General features: G+C 41.8%; 1 protein-coding gene across 7 annotated transcripts in view; it reads left to right on the top strand.

Annotated features, from left to right (window-relative positions):
• Positions 1 to 445: 445 nt before the first annotated feature.
• Positions 446 to 19287, top strand: part of XPNPEP1 (X-prolyl aminopeptidase 1) — a 50890-nt gene continuing 32048 nt past the window's right edge. For 2 of the 7 annotated variants that reach the window (XR_014825757.1, XM_003133180.7), the window contains exons 1-3: positions 446 to 553; positions 6703 to 6791; positions 16062 to 16186. Coding sequence is in view for 2 of the 7 variants with exons in the window: in XM_003133180.7 (XP_003133228.3) it covers positions 522 to 553; positions 6703 to 6791; positions 16062 to 16186 (246 nt within the window). In the remaining 5 variants the exon portion in view is untranslated. The remainder of the gene's footprint in view (positions 554 to 6702; positions 6792 to 16061; positions 16187 to 19287) is intronic. The other 5 variants (XR_014825758.1, XM_005671446.4, XR_014825759.1 and 2 more) reach the window with 3 other exon arrangements.

The raw sequence follows: 19287 nt of genomic DNA, 5'->3' as shown, positions 1-19287 counted from the left end.
AGCGCCATTCATACATGTCAAGTTTGAGGTGCCTATTAGCTATCCAAGTGTTGTGAGCAGCTGGATTTTGCCTGTATGAGTGATTTAGGAGAAATGCTAACGCCTCAGGAAGTGAGACCGCGCTGAGGTACTACTTCCATAACTGATCACGTCCTCCTCCTAAAGGCTGGAAAATCCCTGAAGGGAATTTCATCGCGCCTTAATCCCTTCAGCAGACAGAGCCCTTCTTTTACCTCTTTGGGGAATGGCGAGAAAAATGAACAGCAATAACCCGACGCTGCACGGCTTCCATCCCCTAACTCGCCGAAGGGAAAGAAGCCATGCGGGTTGCGGTGGGAATGCAGATACGTCCCCAGCGGCGGGCGGGGCCTGAAGGTGGGCGGGGCCGCGGCGCCGGCGCACGCCACAGAGGGGGGCGTGGCCGGCTCGGCGCGCGCGCCCCCCTCCTTTCCTTCCGCAGGCCCACCGGTGATCAGCTGGTCTGCGCTCCTCTGACGTGAGCCTGGGCACGTCACCGCCGAATGGCAGCCTCCAGAAAGGCACCGCGAGTAAGGTGAGGGGAATGTGCCGGGGAGCCGGCGTCCGGGCATCGCGCGGCCCCCGGGGCCCGGGCGCGCCTGTTGCACTCCGCAGGGCAGGGACAAGCGGGTGAGGCGCTGCAGGCAGCCCACTGCAGTCGGGCGCCGGCCAGGGATGGCCGGAGCCCCTCGAGCCAAGGCAAGGGGAGGGAGCCTTGCAGCCGGGCAAGTTCCGGTTCGTTTCCGGTGGGGCCTCTGGCAGCCCTGGGCAGCCCGAACCGCGTCCTCGCACGAGAGTGTGTGCGGAGGTGCAGCGCTCGGCCGGAGGGAGCTGTGGCCATCGCCGCCCCTTCCTCGGCTAGGCTAGAAGGCCCCGCTATAGGAGGAAATTGACCCCTTCTGGCTTCTCCCGGGGCCGGGGAGGTGGGCGAGCCCTCGACCTCGCCCTCGCCCCTCTATCCTGAGAATCTAATCTTCAAAGTACAACCGTGACAATGTGACACCTGCAGTTCGACTTGCTGATCTGTCACCACTACAAGGATAGGCCACCACGGGCCCTTCCCTACCCAAGTGGTTTCAGAGGTCGTGTAAGGGAATACTTTGATATCATCCTACCAGTAACCTGCCCTGGGTACTCCCTGGATGCAGGGAGGTGAGAAGGATAATCCGCTGGTCTCACATTGAATAGGTTTCAGCCTAGTCTTCCCCTACAATCAAGGTGTACTTATCAGAGCAGCTAACAAACTGAGAGATATGTTGAGAATTCCCAATGGCCAGAAACCAAATTCCCTGGCAATCTACATGGGGTCAGCCATCCTCTGACCAGTTGAAACTTGGCAGCATGGCCCGGCTCACTTGCTGAACACAGGCCGTGGCTTGTGCTTGTGTTTGTGAGCTGACAGATCTCAGGCCAAACTTGACCTGGCCTTGGCTTCCGCAGAGCGTGTTAGGGATGAGTAGAGAACCTGCCCAGCCCTGTGGAAGGGTGTTTGAGGTGCGGCTAACCTGCATGGGAATAGGGCTGCTGGAAATGGGGTACCACAAGTGGATAATGAGTTAGGGCCTAGGCTGAGAAGTAGCCTTTGAGGACCTAGTTGGTCTTTGATGGGCTCACGGAATCCCAACATTTTAGGGGCACAAGGGTCTTTCAGCATTTGCTGATAGAGTCTCCTTACCTCACACAAGAGGCCACTGAAAGGCTGAGAGATGGGAGGCTATTTGCCCCAGGTACCTCCCCTCCTGGCAGAATTTGAGTGCCATTCAATGTAAATATGACTCAGTTTAGGTGATGGAATCTGACCTTAGATGGACTTAGGTAAGGGGTTGAGCCGGCTTCTAGTGCAGGGGCATCTAGGAAACCAGCACTGGCATCAGACTTGGCTTCTCTCTGGTACCTCTTGGCTCTGATTTCTTCACTGTTGGCTTCATTCTCAGGCAGATTTTCTCCTTTAACAGATCTAGTCTGACAGTCCCAGCAAAAACAGGGCCCTTTTACCTAATGGTTGGAGCAGAAATTCCAGATGTGATCCTCACTGGACTGCTTTGTTCCTTATGTCCATCCCTGAACCGGTAATTGTGGTTGGAGGGATGGCTTGAGCAGGCCTGGGATCCAGAACTTGATGTGTGAGTGTGCGAGGTTCATTTCAACTAACTCTGTGGACTAAAAATGGAGAAGAGACACTCTCAGAAGGAAAAACCAAGGTGCTCTGATCAAAAGGAGGAGGGTTGGATTCTGGGTAGGCAAAATAACATTGCCTCCTTTTTCACCCTAGAACTTCCTCCATTCTGCCCTTGCCTCACCTCACAGGGCTCGATTGAGCATCTTGGTCCTTGTTTTGCTCCATCCTGAGGGATATACATGTATGATTCTCATCATGGGCTGGGGGAAGGCAGAGGGTAACAACCCTGCTGGGATTTCTTTAAAAAGAGGGAGAGAAATGTGCTATAGCCATCTTATAAAAAGAAATTCTCAGCAAGTTCCCGTTGTGACAGAGTGGAAGTGAATCTTACTGGTGTCCATGGGGATGCTGGTTCGACCCTGTACTTGCTCAGTAGGTTAAGGATCTGGCATTGCCATGAGCTGTGGTGTAGGTTGCAGACGTGGCTCCTATCGCATGTTACTGTGGCTGTGGTGTAGGCTGGCAGCAGTAGCTCCGATTTGACTCCTAGCCTGGGAACTTCCATGTGCCACGGTTGTGACCCTAAAAAGCAAGCAAGCAAGCAAAAAAAAAAAAAGTTCTCTGCATGCTTCTTTCCTCTTATCTTTCTTTGTCTTTTTTCTTTTTTTTTTTTTTGTCTTTTTGTTTTTTTGCCATTTCTTGGGCCACTCCTGCGGCATATGGAGGTTCCCAGGCTAGGGGTCAAATCGGAGCTGTAGCCACCGGCCTACGCCAGAGCCACAGCAATGCAGGATCCGAGCTGCATCTGCGACCTACACCACAGCTCACAGCAACACTGGATCCTTAACCCACTGAGCAAGCCAGGGATCGAACCCTCAACCTCATGGTTCCCAGTCGGATTTGTTAACCACTGAGCTACAACAGGACCTTAACCCACTGATCAAGGCCAGGGATTGAACCCGCAACCTCATGGTTCCTAGTTGGATTTGTTAACCACTGAGTCACGACGGGAACTCCCCTCTTACCTTTCTCATAGCACATCATGATGTTGAGAAGGTGTAGGCTGAAGAAGGCCTGGGAAAGAGAACACTGAGCTGAAAGTTGGGACCCCTGGACCCTAGTTCTAAACTAACTCTCACCACATAGCTTTGAGGCCTTGAACAAATAGTTTCTTTCTAGAGGAGGGAGGTGAATTGGATGGTTCCTGAGGTACATTCTCGTCCTAACATTCAATAATAGCCTTGCTTTGTTGGAGAGCCTGAGAATGTGTCTGTTCAAGTAAATGAAAGGTGGATGGATCTTGGACTCTGCAGTGACCAGGGTATGGCAGGAGCATGACAGTTTTAATATTTAGCTGCTTTGTGGCTCCTTTGATCCTTACAGAAAGGTAGAGATCCTTACGGAGACATCTTGAACTCAAGTTCTCTGTAAGCATTACCTGTCAGACCTGATTTTTGGTCTTGGCTTTGGAGCTCCTGATGTGTATGGCCCGTGGCAAGTTACCTTTGTTTCTTCTCTTGTAAAGTGAGTGAATAAGGCTACTTCTGAATAACCTCCCTCCAGCTCTCTTGTCTTGTGTGTCAGCCAGTCACTGGCACCAGTTAAATTGGAATATATAGAGAAATTGACTTTCTTGGCTCACCATTTGTAAATGTGCATATGAAATCAAGGGAAATCAGTTGAGAATGTGACATATCTCTGTCCAAGAAAAAGCTTTCTTACTTTGTAAAATATTATAACAGCTTTATTGAAATATAATTCATGTACCACACAATTCACTTATTAAAAAGTACAATTCAGTGGTTTTGAGAATATTCCCAGAGTTGTGCAGCCATTACCGTGATCAATTTTAGAACATTTTAATTCTTCTCAAAAGAAAATCCTCTCATATTTTCAGTCATTCCTCATTTCCCCACCTCTACTTCAGCTCTAGGCAACCACTAATCTACTTTCTATCTCTATGGATTGGTCTATTTTGGACACTGCCTGTGGCATCATACAATACACGTCTTTTTAGACTGGCTTTTTTAACTTAGCATAAAATGTCTTCTAGGTTTATTATGTTGTAGCATCTATCAGTAATTATTCCTTTTTATTGCCAAATAATGTTTAGTCTACTTTTATTTATCCGTCAATTGATGGACATTTGGGTTGTTTCTATTTTTTGGATATTATGAATAATGCTGCTGTGAACATTTTGTGTGAGTTTCTATGTGGACCTAATTTTTTCAGTTTTCTTTGGTGTACACCTAAGAGTGCAACTGCTGGATCATAGGCTGGCTAACTCTGTATTTAATTCTTTTGAGGACTGCTGGACTGTTTCCCAAAGCTGCTATACCATTTTACATCCCCACCAGCAATGTCTGAGTGTTCCAGTTTTTCCACATTCTTGCCCATGCTTGTTATTTTATGGCTTTTTATTTATTTATTTATTTATTTATTTATTTTTGTCTTTTGTCTTTTTGTTGTTGTTATTGTTGCTATCTCTTGGTTCTTGGGCCGCTCCCGCGGCATATGGAGGTTCCCAGGCTAGGGGTTGAATCGGAGCTGTAGCCACCGGCCTACGCCAGAGCCACAGCAACGCGGGATCCGAGCCGCATCTGCAACCTACACCACAGCTCACGGCAACGCCGGATTGTTAACCCACTGAGCAAGGGCAGGGACCGAACCCGCAACCTCATGGTTCCTAGTCGGATTCGTTAACCACTGCGCCACGACGGGAACTCCGCTTTTTTTTTTTTTAATTATAATCTTCCCTACTGGATGTTAAGTGGCATCTCATTGTGGTTTTGATTTGCATTTCCCTAATGAAAAATGATACTGAAATTTTTTTCGTATGATTTTTGGCCATTTGTATATCTTCTTAGGAGAAATGTCTATTCAGAACTTGTGACTATTTAAAAGCTTTAATATTTATCTTTATTGCTGAGTTGTAATAGTTCTTTATACACTCTGGATACTAGAATCTTATCATATACATGAGTTCTAAATATTTTCTTTCATTTTATGGGTTGTCTTTTTACTTTATGGCATCCTTTGAAACATAAAAGTCTTTAATTTAGTGAAGTCCAGTCTATCTATTTTTCTTTTGCTGCATGTGCTTTTGATATCATATCTAAGAAATCATTGCCTGATTCAAGGTCAGGCAGATTTATGCCTGTGTTTTCGTCTAAGAAAACATTTATGTCTGTGATCCATTTTGAGTTAATTTCTATGTGAGGGTAGAAGTTCAGCTTCATTGTTTTACATGTGGACATCCAGCTATCCCAGCATCATTTGTTGAAGAGACTGTATTCTTCTTCATTGAATGGTACTCTTATAAAAAAACTTGATGGTAATTGTGAGGGTTTATTTCTGAATTCCATTTTATTGATGGGTAATTCTATCCTTATGGCAGTACCACACTGTCTTGATGACTGTTTTAGTAGTTTTGAAATCAGGAAGGGTGAATCCTTCAACTTTGTTCTTTTTCATGATTGTCTTGCTTATTCTGGATTCTTTGCATTTAGGATCTGCTTGTCACTTTCTCCATAGAACCTAGCTGGAATTTGATAGGGATTGCATTGTATCTGTAGATTATTTTGGGGAGTATTGCCATTTTAACAATAGTTAAGTCTTCCAACCCATGAACGTGGAAAATCTTTCCATTCATTTAGGTCTTCTTTAATTTCTTTCGACAGTGTTTTGTAGTTTTCAGAGTATAAGTTTTGTATCTTTTTTGTTCAGTTTATTTCTAGGCAATTGTTGTTTTGATGCTGTTATGATGAACTTTTCTTAATTTCATTTTTGCATTGTTGACTGAATGGACTTGGAAGAGAAATCCTCAGGTGCCAGAAATGTAGGGGAACGTAAAGCCTGCATGGCAGGGGATAAGCTGAATCTGAGGGGATTCAGATTCATAGTAGTTGGGTTTCAGAGCATCAGACTATCCCCAAATGGAGACAGGAGACTTGTATGTAAATCTCCTAGCTCAGGAATTAAAGTGAGAATTAATCTCAGAAGCAAACAACAGTGTCAATAGTGCTTGTACAATCCAGGCTACCTCTCGTTCTCATAGGTAAATAGTCTGTGAGTCTATAAGAAAAGTAATGACCCACCAAGAGGGAGCCAGCAGCCTCAGTAAACTTGAGGATTACTATTCCAAGATCTTCTAATGGAGAGTCTGAAATGAATTATAAAATAAGGGCCCCAAATAATTAAAGCTAAGAGAAGGAATAGAAACCATAGAGAAGGACACCATGAAGAAAGGACAGGCAGATTTGTAAAAGAAGCAGATAGAACTGTGCATGTGAAAAATATAGTCCTTGCTAATAAAATATTTTTAGATAAGTTAAATAGGAGATTAGATGTAGGTGAAGAGAATTCACGAATTAAAGGCTGGAACTGAGACTATTTACCTGCGATGGTGATGTTTTTATGTTTTATCTGAAACTTAGTTATTTCATCACTGATACTGGGGTGAGAGTTCTTCTAGTTGTTAAGTCAAGTTAATGACCCTCTCTGACTAAGCCTTGCCACGTTTGCTAAGGTCAAAGTCTGCAACATCCTGTTCTTTCTCTTCTTAGGGCAAATTACCAGGATTTTCAGCTGAAGAATTTAAGAATAATTGAACCTAACGAGGTGACACGTTCAGGATACCCAGGTGTAGGAACAGGTAATAATTTTGCCTATTACTTAGATGGAACATCTCAAAAGGATTTTAGATTCTCCCACTCCAACCCCAAGCTGGGAGAGAAGAGAGGGTAAGGGATTAATTAATTGATCATGGCTGGGGGGCTGAGGGCATATATATCTGGAAATTAAAAACCATTTCGTCTTTTGGCTTTCTGAGCTGTTGCTTACATCACTTTTTTTCAGTAGTAAGTTGGAAAATTATGGTTTTTGATTTCCTGTTCCTGGGGTGGTGGTGATGGTGGTGGTGGTAGATTGTATTATAAAAGTCCTGTTCTAGTTTTGCTAATTTCTAATATATTCCTTTATTGACAGCTTTAGAGATTAGCTTTCAGTTTTCATCCTAAGACTATGAGATAAGAAAAATTTTTATAATGTATTATCGTGTTTTATAAAGTGGGCATTCAGGAAAATCTTTTGGAGGAAAATTTCAAGAGCCATATCCTCTTTCCAGAACTGGTTAGTTATATTGTTGGGTTGCCAGAAACCTGAATTCTGAAAAGTGGTGTATTTCTGTATTTCTGTCCCATGTAAAACAAGTGCTTTTCTGTGGACGACCCAGGAGAACTACAGCATTTACGTCTAGTCGACTGAACAAACCAGTCCTGTGGAGCACATTAGGAGCTATAACTGGTTTCTCTTTGGAAGATCAGTGCTGTAACTTGTGCAATTTTAGGTCTTTTTTCTTTAAAAATGTCAATGTATCCAGCACAGTCTTGGCTGAATTAGGAGGGAGGAGAGGAATGAATGGGAAAAAGTGGAAGTAGAAAAGGGAAAAAGTGATAGAATCATTGAGTTTAGAGTTCGAAGAGAAATTCTCTTTCTTTCTATTACATATAAAGAAATAGAGGTTCAGGGAGCTTTGGTTGTCTGAGGTTGCAGATCCCAGCTGGAAACTAGAACCCACTTGTTTTGAATCCTTTGGTCTTAGAGTGCCTTAGAGCCTCTGTTAGGTCCCCTAGATAATATAATATACTATAATAGAGCATGGACTTGGGAATTGGATAGACCTTGGGTCTTGGTCCTGATGATCTGGTTAACTTGGGCAAGTATTTAACTCCTGTTTTTTTTTTTTTTTTTTTTTTTTTTTTTTTTGTTCGTTTATTTTTTAAATCTGTAAAATGGGAGCCGTGAATCCCTGGGGGGTTATTGTGAGACTTAACCACTAGTGTATGTAAAGCCTTTGGCTACCTCACTCAGAGTAAGACAGAGAAACAAACCACCATCTCTAAAGCTGTTGATGCTGGACGAGCAGCTTGGCATCTGTGCAAGTGTTAAGATGCTGAAATTGGAGTAAACCAGCCCCTTCTATTCTTACAACAAGGCATGTAGGAATCCCAGCTGGTGCTTCGGATCCAGAGTCAAATAATATTTCTTGAGCTTTTGCAGTGTACCAGATGCTGTGCATGCTGCTTTCACACATGTTGTCATGTTAAATTTTTCTAGCTACCAAATGAGGTAAATAGGGTGTGCTCTTCATGTATTTCCAAGCGGTAAAAAGTCTTTTGTTTGTGATAAAGGCTGAATGTTTCATAACTTCTAAAAGCAGACCCACGTATGCAAGAGACTTTTAAATGAGTCATTCTTTTTAAAGCATGATTTAAAAATACCTGGCAATGTATGGGCTAATTTTACATCATAGACCAGGTTTGTTGTTCTTGGCTCCCCACTTCCCTGCATACCCTGATTAGCTCTTGGCGGCTTCTGACATTTCTGAAAAGTAATGGGATGTGGAATAGGCAGATGCTATAATGTGGTATTTTCTAAGATTCGAGCTTTCTTTCACTGAAGATTCATTACTCTTTATTATGTTGAGTCTGAAAATGTCATAGACGCAAAGGTGTAATATTCATTCAGACATCTTTGAGTGAGTGAGTATATGCATGTGTTAGGTGCTGAGCTAGATACATGGATTCAGAGGTGAGGATGACATGGTCCCTGCCTTAAGGAGAAGCAATGTATACATCTATTGCACCATTTATCACATTGCTTTCATAGTTAGCTGCGTATCTAGACCTAGCAATTGCAGATACAACATTTACTATGTGCCAAGTACTGTTTCTAAGTGCTTTATATTTAGTAGCCCATTTCATCCTCATAAAAATTACCCTCTGAGGATTACCAGCCATGATTTTCATCTCCTCCATCTTGACTATTATTTCAATTGCTGCTACCTCATTAGCTGGGTCTTCTGATGGAACCTGCTTTGTCTTCTCCTCAGCTCTAGCTGCTCACCCATTCAGTTACTTTTAAGGCCCATTGTCCTTGTGGCCACAGCCACCTCAACCACCTTTGCCCATTGTATCCACCTCCCGTATACCTGCCTCCACTGCCACAGCCCATTCTTTGCCTCTGCCTTTGCCTGTTGCTGTCTTTTCCCCTTTGCTAGTCCTGCCACTGTCCTTTACCACATCCTATCTGTTGATTGTGGTGTTGGGAGTTCTTTCATTGTGTTTGATATAAGTGACAAAGGAGTGGGTACCTCAGATCAAGAACACCAACCAAGTGTGAAGGAAATCAAGGATGAGGAAGGAAGGAGCAGGGGAGATGTTAATAGTGGTGAAGGTGGCTTTGTGGAGGGAAGTGTGAAGTTACCACTGTAGTGGAGTGAAATTGATGAAGGAAGCAGAGGATGCTTTTGATCGGCTCCATTTTGCCTTTGATGGCTATCAGTTTGTAATTGAGGATTTTGTGCCTGCCATTGGTTCCGTTGACATTACTGATGAAGTCAGTAACTGATGATATTTTTTTTAATTAAAAAAATTTTTTTTTGTTGTTGTTATAAGCCCAAGCTCCCCATCCCTCCCACTCCCTCCCCCTCCCATCAGGCAGCCACAAGTCTTTTCTCCAAGTCCATGATTTTCTTTTCTGAGGAGATGTTCATTTGTGCTGGATATTAGATTCCAGTTATAAGTGATATCATATGGTATTTGTCTTTATCTTTCTGGCTCATTTCACTCAGGATGAGATTCTCTAGTTCCATCCATGTTGCTGCAAATGGCATTATGTCATTCTTTTTTTATGGCTGAGTAGTATTCCATTGTGTATATATACCACATCTTCCGAATCCAATCATCTGTCGATGGACATTTGGGTTGTTTCCATGTCCTGGCTATTGTGAATAGTGCTGCAATGAACATGCGGGTGCACGTGTCTCTTTTAAGTAGAGCTTTGTCCGGATAGATGCCCAAGAGTGGGATTGCGGGGTCATATGGAAGTTCTATGTATAGATTTCTAAGGTATCTCCAAACTGTTCTCCATAGTGGCTTTACCAGTTGACATTCCCACCAGCAGTGCAGGAGGGTTCCCTTTTCTCCACAGCCCCTCCAGCACTTGTTATTTGTGGATTTATTAATGATGGCCATTCTGACTGGTGTGAGGTGGTATCTCATGGTAGTTTTGATTTGCATTTCTCTTATAATCAGCGATGTTGAGCATTTTTTCATGTGTTTGCTGGCCATCTGTATATCTTCTTTGGAGAAATGTCTATTCAGGTCTTTTGCCCATTTTTCCATTGATTGATTGGTTTTTTTGCTGTTGGGTTGTATAAGTTGTTTATATATTCTAGAGATTAAGCCCTTGTCGGTTGCATCATTTGAAACTAATTTCTCCCATTCTGTAAGTTGTCTTTTTGTTTTCTTTTGGGTTTCCTTTGCTGTGCAAAAGCTTTTCAGTTTGATGAGGTCCCATGGGTTTATTTTTGCTCTAATTTCTATTGCTTTGGGAGACTGACCTGAGAAAATATTCATGATGTTGATGTCAGAGAGTGTTTTGCCTATGTTTTCTTCTAGGAGTTTGATGGTGTCCTGTCGTATATTTAAGTCTTTCAGCCATTTGGAGTTTATTTTTGTGCATGGTGTGAGGGTGTGTTCTAGTTTCATTGCTTTGCATGCAGCTATCCAGGTTTCCCAGCAATGCTTGCTGAATAGACTTTCTTTTTCCCATTTTATGTTCTTGCCTCCCTTGTCAAAGATGAATGGACCATAGGTGTCAGGGTTTATTTCCGGATTCTCTCTTCTGTTCCATTGGTCTGTCTGTCTGTTTTGACACCAGTACCACACTGTTTTGATGACTGTGGCTTTGTAGTATTTCTTTTTTTTTTTTTTTTTTTTTGTCTTTTAGTTGTTGTTGTTGTTGCTATTTCTTGGGCCGCTCCTGCGGCATATGGAGGTTCCCAGGCTAGGGGTTGAATAGCCACTGGCCTACGCCAGAGCCACAGCAACGTGGGATCCGAGCTGCGTCTGTAACCTACACCACAGCTCACGGCAACGCCGGATCGTTAACCCACTGAGCAAGGGAAGGGACCGAACCGAACCCACAACCTCATGGTTCCTAGTCGGATTCGTTAACCACTGCGCCACGACGGGAACTCCGTAGTATTTCTTGAAGTCTGGGAGAGTTATGCCTCCTGCTTGGTTTTTGTTTCTCAGGATTGCTTTGGCGATTCTGGGTCTTTTGTGGTTCCATATAAATGTCTGGATTGTTTGTTGTAGTTCTGTGAAAAATGTCATGGGTAATTTGATAGGGATTGCATTGAATCTGTAGATTGCTTTGGGTAGTATGGCCATTTTTACAATATTGATTTTTCCAATCCAGGAACATGGAATATCTTTCCATTTCTTTACATCTTCTTTGATTTCTTTGATTAAAGTTTTATAGTTCTCGACATATAGGTCCTTTACCTCCTTGGTCAGGTGTATTCCAAGGTATTTGATTTTGTGAGGTGCAATTTTAAAAGGTATCGTATTTTTGCATTCCTTTTCTAATATTTCATTGCTGGTATACAGAAATGCAACTGACTTCTGAATGTTAATCTTATATCCTGCTACGTTGCTGAATTTATTAATCAGTTCAAGTAGTTTTGGGGTTGAGTCCTTAGGGTTTTCTAGGTATAGTATCATGTCATCTGCATACAGTGACAGTTTGATCTCTTCTCTTCCTATATGGATGCCTTTTATTTCTTTTGTTTGTCTAATTGCTGTGGCTAGGACTTCCAAAACTATGTTGAAGAGCAGTGGTGAGAGTGGGCATCCCTGTCTTGTTCCAGATTTGAGTGAGAAGGCTTTCAGAGTAACTGATAATATTGATACAGACTACAGTCAGCACTCTAAACACACAGTCAGTGCTATCAAATTCCTTAAGTCAGAATAGGCCCAATTAGAAGGCAAATACTATAAGGAGGTTAGTGATCTTGAAAGAAAATATACTAGGATTTATTATATAGTTGCTTTTTAAAATTCCAGATGCTCAGGCTGTGTTCCAGGCTAATTAAATAAGTTCCCCAGGTAGTTTTCATGTGTAGCCAAGTTGGAATAGCACTCTAAAAGATGTCTATGTTTTTGCTTGAATTTTTACAGTCTTAACTTGCTCTCAGAAATGTGGTTTGGAAACACAGATCTATTCTGAAGCTCCTGAAAGATGTCATAATAAAGTTTTCAGTTGCTGAAAGCTTATGAGGTCACAATAGGCTTCATTTTGAACCCAGTGGAAGTGTTGACATAAATTTAGATCAGATTAGATACTTCTGATCCCTCTTTTTGAGATAGGTGAGAAATTATAGTTTAGTAGATCAGGCAAAAGGAAAGGATGTCCCTCTGGAAGTTATTCAGAAGCAGCTATAATATAGGAAGCATAGCTGTTTGAATAATGAAGAGAACCATTTCCGGTGACTCTGTCTTTGAGTCCTTCTGTCTTTTGGAGACTTGTGAGATGAAGCCCTGAGGTTTATAGCTAAAGCTGCTCTTGCAAATTATGAATACAATGGGACACTTTTTCAGTGAGTCCCAAGATTAGTATCCTACCTCATAGAGGAATTGATTGGAGATGACCATGATAACTGAGGCTTTTATAGCCCAGGGTGCTGCTGATGATGGAGAAGAAGAAGATCAAATTGTTAAAGACAAAGAGCCAAAAAGGATCCTTACCTAGCAGAGTACAAGCCCCAGTGAGTCAGGGAGTAAATTCTTAAAGATTACCTGTGGTACAGCAACCTCGATGTATGTAACCCCCCATTACTTACAGCATTATGCATTAGGATGTTTTTGGTTAAGTCAGGTGTTTTTTTATTTGTTTAAAAAATATGTTGGGAGAATCCAAAACACTGACAATACCAAACGATGGTGAAGATGTGGATCAATAGGAATTTGCATTCATTAATGGTGGGAATGCAGCATGGTTCAGCTACTTTAGAAGACAGTTTGATTACTTACATCTGGAATCTAATATATGGCACAAATGAAAAGAAACAAACTCATGGACATGGAGAACAGACTTGTGGTTGCCAAGGGGGAGGGAAAAGGAGGGGGATGGACTGGGAGTTTGGGGTTGGAAGATGCAAACTATTATATTTGGAGTGCATAAGCAATGAGATCCTGCTGTATAGCACAGGCAACTATATGCAATCACTAGTGATGGAACATGATGGAGTATAATGTGAGAAAAAGAATGTATATATATGTATGTGTGTGTATATATATGTATGTATAACTGGGTCACTGCTGTACGCAGAAATTAACAGAACATTGTAGATCAACTATAATAAAATTCTTTTTTTTAAAAAAGAAGACAGTTCAGTAGGTTTTTTTGTTTGTTTGTTTGTTTTGTTTTTTTCTTTTTAGGGCCTCACCCACCGCACATGGAGGTTCCCAGGCTAGGGGTTGAATCAGAGCTGTATCCGCTGGCCTACGCCACAGCCACAGCAATGTCAGATCTGAGCTGCGTCTGTGACCTAAACTGCAGCTCACGACAATGCTGTATCCTTAACCCACTGAGTGAGTCCAGGGATGAAACCTGTGTCCTCGTGGATGCTAGTCAGATTCATTTCCTCTGAGCACTACGGGAACTCCAATTCCTTACAAAACTAAATATACTCTTACCATATCATCCCACTATCATGATCCTTGTTATTTATTCAAAGAATTTGAAAACTTATGTCCACACAAAAGCCTGCAACATGGATATTTATAGCAGCTTTATTCATAATTGCCAAAATTTGGAAGCAACCAACATGTCCTTCAGTTAGTGAATGGATAAATAAATAGTGATATATCCAGACAATGGAATACTATTCAGAGCTAAAAAGAAATGAGTTATCAACCCATGGGAGGACATGGAGGAACCTTAAAGGCTAAGTGGAGGAAGCCAATCTGAAAAGGCCATAATACTGTATGATTTCAGCTGTATGGTTTTTTGGAAAAGTCAAAACTGTGAAGACAGTAACAAGATTAGTGATTGCCAGGGCTTGGGGGAGGAAAGGAAGGATGAAGACGAAGCAGAGAGGATTTTTTAGGGCAATGAAAAACCATTAAACTGTTCTGCATGGTACCATAATGATGGATGCTTGTCACTATACCTCTGTCAAAATCTGTAGAATAGACACCACCAAGAGTGAACCCTAATGTAAACTATGGACTTTGGGGGGTCACGATGTGTCCATGTAGGTTCATCAGTTATAAAAAATGTGCCACTCTGGTAGGGGATCTTGATAGTGTGGGAAGCTGTAGGTATTTAGGGCAGGGCAGGCATATGGGAACGCTCCATACTTTCTGTTCAGTTTTGGTATGAACCCATAACTGCTCTAAATGATAAAATCTATTTTAAAATGAGTTGGAAAACCTCATTATTCTACTTTGAATTCTAATATTTTGTTTTGTGCCAATATATAGGATTCAGTAAAATTCTTTGTGTAAGTTGTTTTGATATGTACTCATGGGACTAGAGCTATGATATAGTTATCTCTAGTCATATGTAGAGAGATCATATAGTATGATTTATCAGAACTTTTCACCGATATCAATATTTGTTGAGAAAAGGTGTTTTTTTGAAGCACCAACTAAATCGATTTTAAAGTCAGCTTGCATCATCTGTGTCTTGACTACATAGAAGTAGTCTCTTCTACACACTAAGAGGCAATATTCTGATTTTGATCACTTAAAAATTAGTAAAAGTTTAAGGATTTCTAGTAAGACTACATTTCATGTTCCTAACATTTTCTTTTGAATAATTTTTGAATTTCTGTTTCTGATTTTTTTTTTTTTAATAACTGTTGACTCTAGCTAGTTTTATTGGGATGCTAGACTCCTCAGGATCCCTGGCACTTTGTGGGGCTCAGTTTGAAGAATCTGGATCTCTTCCAGTCCCACCATATTTTAGAAAGGAGATCTCAGAGCACTGATGGCTTAATCCCCTTCTCCCTGAGGTCCTATACCCAGTTGGTAGTAGGTATTCACTAGGGCACATGGCTTAGACTTTTAAATTCTAGTGGACTAACCTTTTCCAGTCTGTGGCTGGCTATTTAACAAAAACATAAAACTTCTTTTAAAGCGGTTAAAATTAAGCAGTAAAATAGAAGAAGAAAAATAAAATCACTCCAAATCCTTCTATCCATATATGTTTAATACCATTAATTAACACTTGAGTGACTGACCTAGAAACTTCTCTATGCATTTACACATACAGAATTTTAAATAAGAACAATCTATACATGTTCTTTTGTAATCTGTTTTTAAATCACCTACCAGTGTTGTTGGTATCTTTGTAAGTTAAATATAGATCTATGTAAATTTTTTTGGTTTATGAAATTTTAAACTGTTTCATAGTCTACCATTGTTCATTTAACCAGTTAGGTATCTCCCCACTTCTGCTTTTTTTTTTTTTTTTTTCCTTTTTAGGACTGCACTTGCGGCATGTGGAAGTTCCCAGGCTAGGGGTCGAATTGGAGCTACAGCTGCCAGCCTATGCCGCAGCCACAGCAACACAGGATCCAAGCCGAATCTGCGACCTACACCACAGCTCATGGCAACGCTGGATCCTAACCCACTGAGTGAGGCCAGGGATCGAACCTGCAACCTCATGGTACCTAGTCAGATTATTTCCACTGTACCACAGTGGGAACCCCCCCTCCCTTTTTTTAACTACTATAAACAAATTAAACAGCTATATCTTTGCACATCTGGTTGTCTTCTTAGAATAAAGTCCTTGAAGTGAAAGAGGTTATTGCTCACTTTGGAAATGAATACTAGTAACTCAACTTTTCTTGACACAAATAGCCATTTGTAAATGGTATTTAAGAATTGTGAGCTTTAGAGTTTCTGGCAGCTTTGGTGTTGGTCTGGTTTGGGGCAGTCGGTTTAAAGACATAGAGGTGGATGGGCTGGGGGAGGACATGGTAGATGCTTCTTTAAGGTTCCCTTTGAACTAGTCATTGAGTTATGTGGGGCATCAGGTTTTGGAACAAATTCTCCTATTGTTGCAGACGGCAGAATGGCTCCAAAGGTAACTTCAGAGCTGCTTCGGCAGCTGAGACAAGCCATGAAGAACTTGGAGTATGTGACAGAACCAATCCAGGCCTACATCATCCCATCGGGAGACGCCCACCAGGTACTGAGTGCTGATGGGCTGGTGATGGAACTCATTAGCCCCTCCTTTCTTTTCTTGCATCTGTGGCATATGGACGTTCCCAGGCTAGGGGTCAGATCAGAACTGCAGCTGCTGACCTACGCCACAGCCATAGCAATGCGGGATCTGAGCCATGTCTGCAACCTACACCACAGCTCATAGTAACGCTAGATCCCTGACCCACTGAGTGAGGCCAGGGATTGAACCCGGATCCTCATAGATACTAGTCAGATTTGTTTCCACTGCACCACAATGGGAACTCCCTTTTCTTTCTTTTCCCCTAGACCCATTGGTGTTTGTAGGATTCCAGCTGTCAACCCACATCTGAGTTTATCCTTCAGGGCTAGGCATAGGGACCTGTGTCCAGTAGGTTCTCACTGAAAACTTTTTCATTTGGCCCTGGCTTGCTTGTTTCCAGTGTATAATATCTAGTTTTTGATAGTTTGTGGAAGAATTAGTTGACAGATGAAGAGGCAGAGGTCTGGACCTTTATATTGCTGATGCACTACCCTGAGGAGGGCAGACCTTGGCCTTGTGTTCAGGGAGCTCCTTTTTTCTTCTCCTGCCTGGGGCTTCTCTGATGGGTTCTTCCCTGCCTTCTGTCAGCCCTGGGCTTTAGCCTTTGGACTTGGGCTTCCAGTCACGTGGATTCTCTGCTGGAGTCGCCTGTAGTGTTTTTCATTGTCTGCCTTTCAAGCATTAGGCAGTTGCCGTGGTCTGATTTGACTGTAGCTGTTCTATCTCAGTATTGGGCAGGATGGTGGAGCACATGATATAGCAGTTTTTTTGAGGTCATCTGTAAATTCTTGTGTCAGTAGGTTCTCCAGAGAGACAGAACCAGTAGGATGTATATGTATGTACGTGTGTGTGTATGTGTGTGTGTGTGCGTGTGTGTGTGTAGAAAGAGGGGGGCGGGGGAACAAAAAGACATTATGAGACATTGGCTCATACAGCATCAGCTCCCCTGGTTCGTGGGGTCTTCAAATTTGAACTGGAATCACACCACTGGCTTTTCTGGTTCTTCAGCTTGCAGAGGGCACCGGTGGTGTAAGTCCCTATTCAAGTCAAAGGCCTGAGAACCAGGAATGCAGAAGTCCGAGAGCAGGAAAAGATGGATGTCATCTCAGTCAAAAGAGAACAAATTTGCCCTTCCTCCTTTAATTTGCCCTCCGCAGATTAGATGCTGCCATGTATATCAGTGAGGGCAATCTTTATTGGGTTCACCAATTCAATTGTTAATCTTTTCCAGAAACAGCCACACAGACACACCCAGAAGTAATATTTTACCCGCTAGCTATCAGGGAATGCCTTACCCTGTTAATCCTTACAACACCGGCATGCTGTCATCTGAAATTGGGTCTCTCCTTTGAAAGGATCTCACAGGCTGCCATGGAGCCCCAGCCAAACTCCTAATAGTTCTGCTTTATTTGTGAATCTTTACCTCCAGATGAGGCCTCACTGAATGGAAAGATTTGACTTGTGAATATTACTTGCATTAACCTTTGAAGGTTTTCAGTTAAGGGTGTGTTAGAAGCTTTGTAGTGTTGGTATTTCAGTTTCAGTTTTCCTTTGCCTGGAGTTAGGATGAAATCTGTATGTTTACCCACAGAAGACATTCTTATAGCCAAGTCAAATTTATCTTGATGTTCTTGGTCCTGGGTGCTGTTCCTGAGCCCCCCTTTTTTATTTTTTAAATCATAAAGCTGGCTTATGGTCTAATACACTGATGAATTTTTAAGAATTCTCTGTCTTTGACATTAGGTGTGGCCTAATACACCCAAAGCAATTTCTTATTCAACTTTGGGAATGGCAGTGACACTGACCAAACACAGGCAATGTTCCAGGCTTTCCCTCAGTGTTTCTTCTCCAGCTAATGGATCTGGAATCTCAGAATTGGATAATTTCTCCCTAGATGAGGAAGCTGAACCTCTAATCCTGGAAAAATGTGTTTTCCAGAAACATCCTGAAAACACGAAAAGTTAAGCTTGCTTGATATTAGCTGTCTCTTTTATTGCAGAAGTCACTATTTGTTTAGGCTTCACAAATTTATGTTCTTATACTCTTACTGTTCTTTTCTCCCTCACCCCCTCACCACTGCCCTCCTACCCATTTTTCTTTTATAATTTTTAACAGTCATTTCTGTTGCTGTAGTTTAGCCATCTGCCTTGCGAGTTGGGAGAAGCTGTATTTTGTTTATTTGGTGCATATTTCCTGACTGTTATCTGAAAGCTAAGTACTGGGACAGTTGTAGAGGGCAAGCAGTTAGCATGTAGGTAAGCATATGGGCTTTAGAGACTGGGTTCAGGTGCCAGATTTGCCACTTAACTAGCTGCTTGACCTCAAGTAAATTACCTCAAACTCCCAAGTGTCAGTTAAGCCCTCTGGGTCTCAGTTTCCCCATCTGCTAGAAAAGGACAGCGACGTATTTACCTCTTAGGGCTGTTGTTAGGATTAGAGTTAATAGATGTAAATGCTTAATAAAGCTTGTCTGTCACCTGACAAGTCTCATTATATTAGCTATTATTGTTATTATTACCGTTATGGAAATGAATGAGGGGGACTATCCCCTTAAAGAGATGAAAGAGTAGATGGTACCAGCTGCAAATGCTCACACAAAATACAACCAGTAAATGTCACAGGAAAGAACTCAGCATTGTGTAGTAGAAAAATATGAGACACGTATGTAGTCTTAAATATTGTAATAGCCATAGTAAAAAAAAAAAAGTGAAAGGAAACAGTGGAATTATTTTTAGTAATACATTTTATTTACCCCAGTATGTCCAAAATATGATCATTTCAACACATCACCAGTATTGAAAATTATTAATGAGATAGTTTACATTCCTTTTTTCCTACTAAGTCTTCAGTTCCAGTATGTATTTCATTACAAATCATCTCAACTGGAATGTGGAATGTTCATTGGAAATATGTCATCTTTATTTAGATTTCATAAAATTTACAGTTGAAAAAAATGGACTTACATACCAAAGTTGTTCTAAACCTGTGAAGTTTTGTAATAATGGAGTCTTAAGCATCAGTTTTAAAATTTACATTTACATTAATTAAAATGAAATAAACATTCA

The sequence above is a fragment of the Sus scrofa genome, chromosome 14 (assembly GCF_054392235.1).
Source record: "Sus scrofa isolate SSC_HxYL_T2T_F1_AM1 chromosome 14, Sscrofa_HxYL_maternal_Yorkshire_Landrace_v2.0, whole genome shotgun sequence".
Classification (NCBI taxonomy): Eukaryota; Metazoa; Chordata; class Mammalia; order Artiodactyla; family Suidae; genus Sus; species Sus scrofa.
The sequence above is the reverse complement of the archived record's forward strand: the minus strand, read 5'-3'. Positions and strand labels throughout refer to the sequence as shown.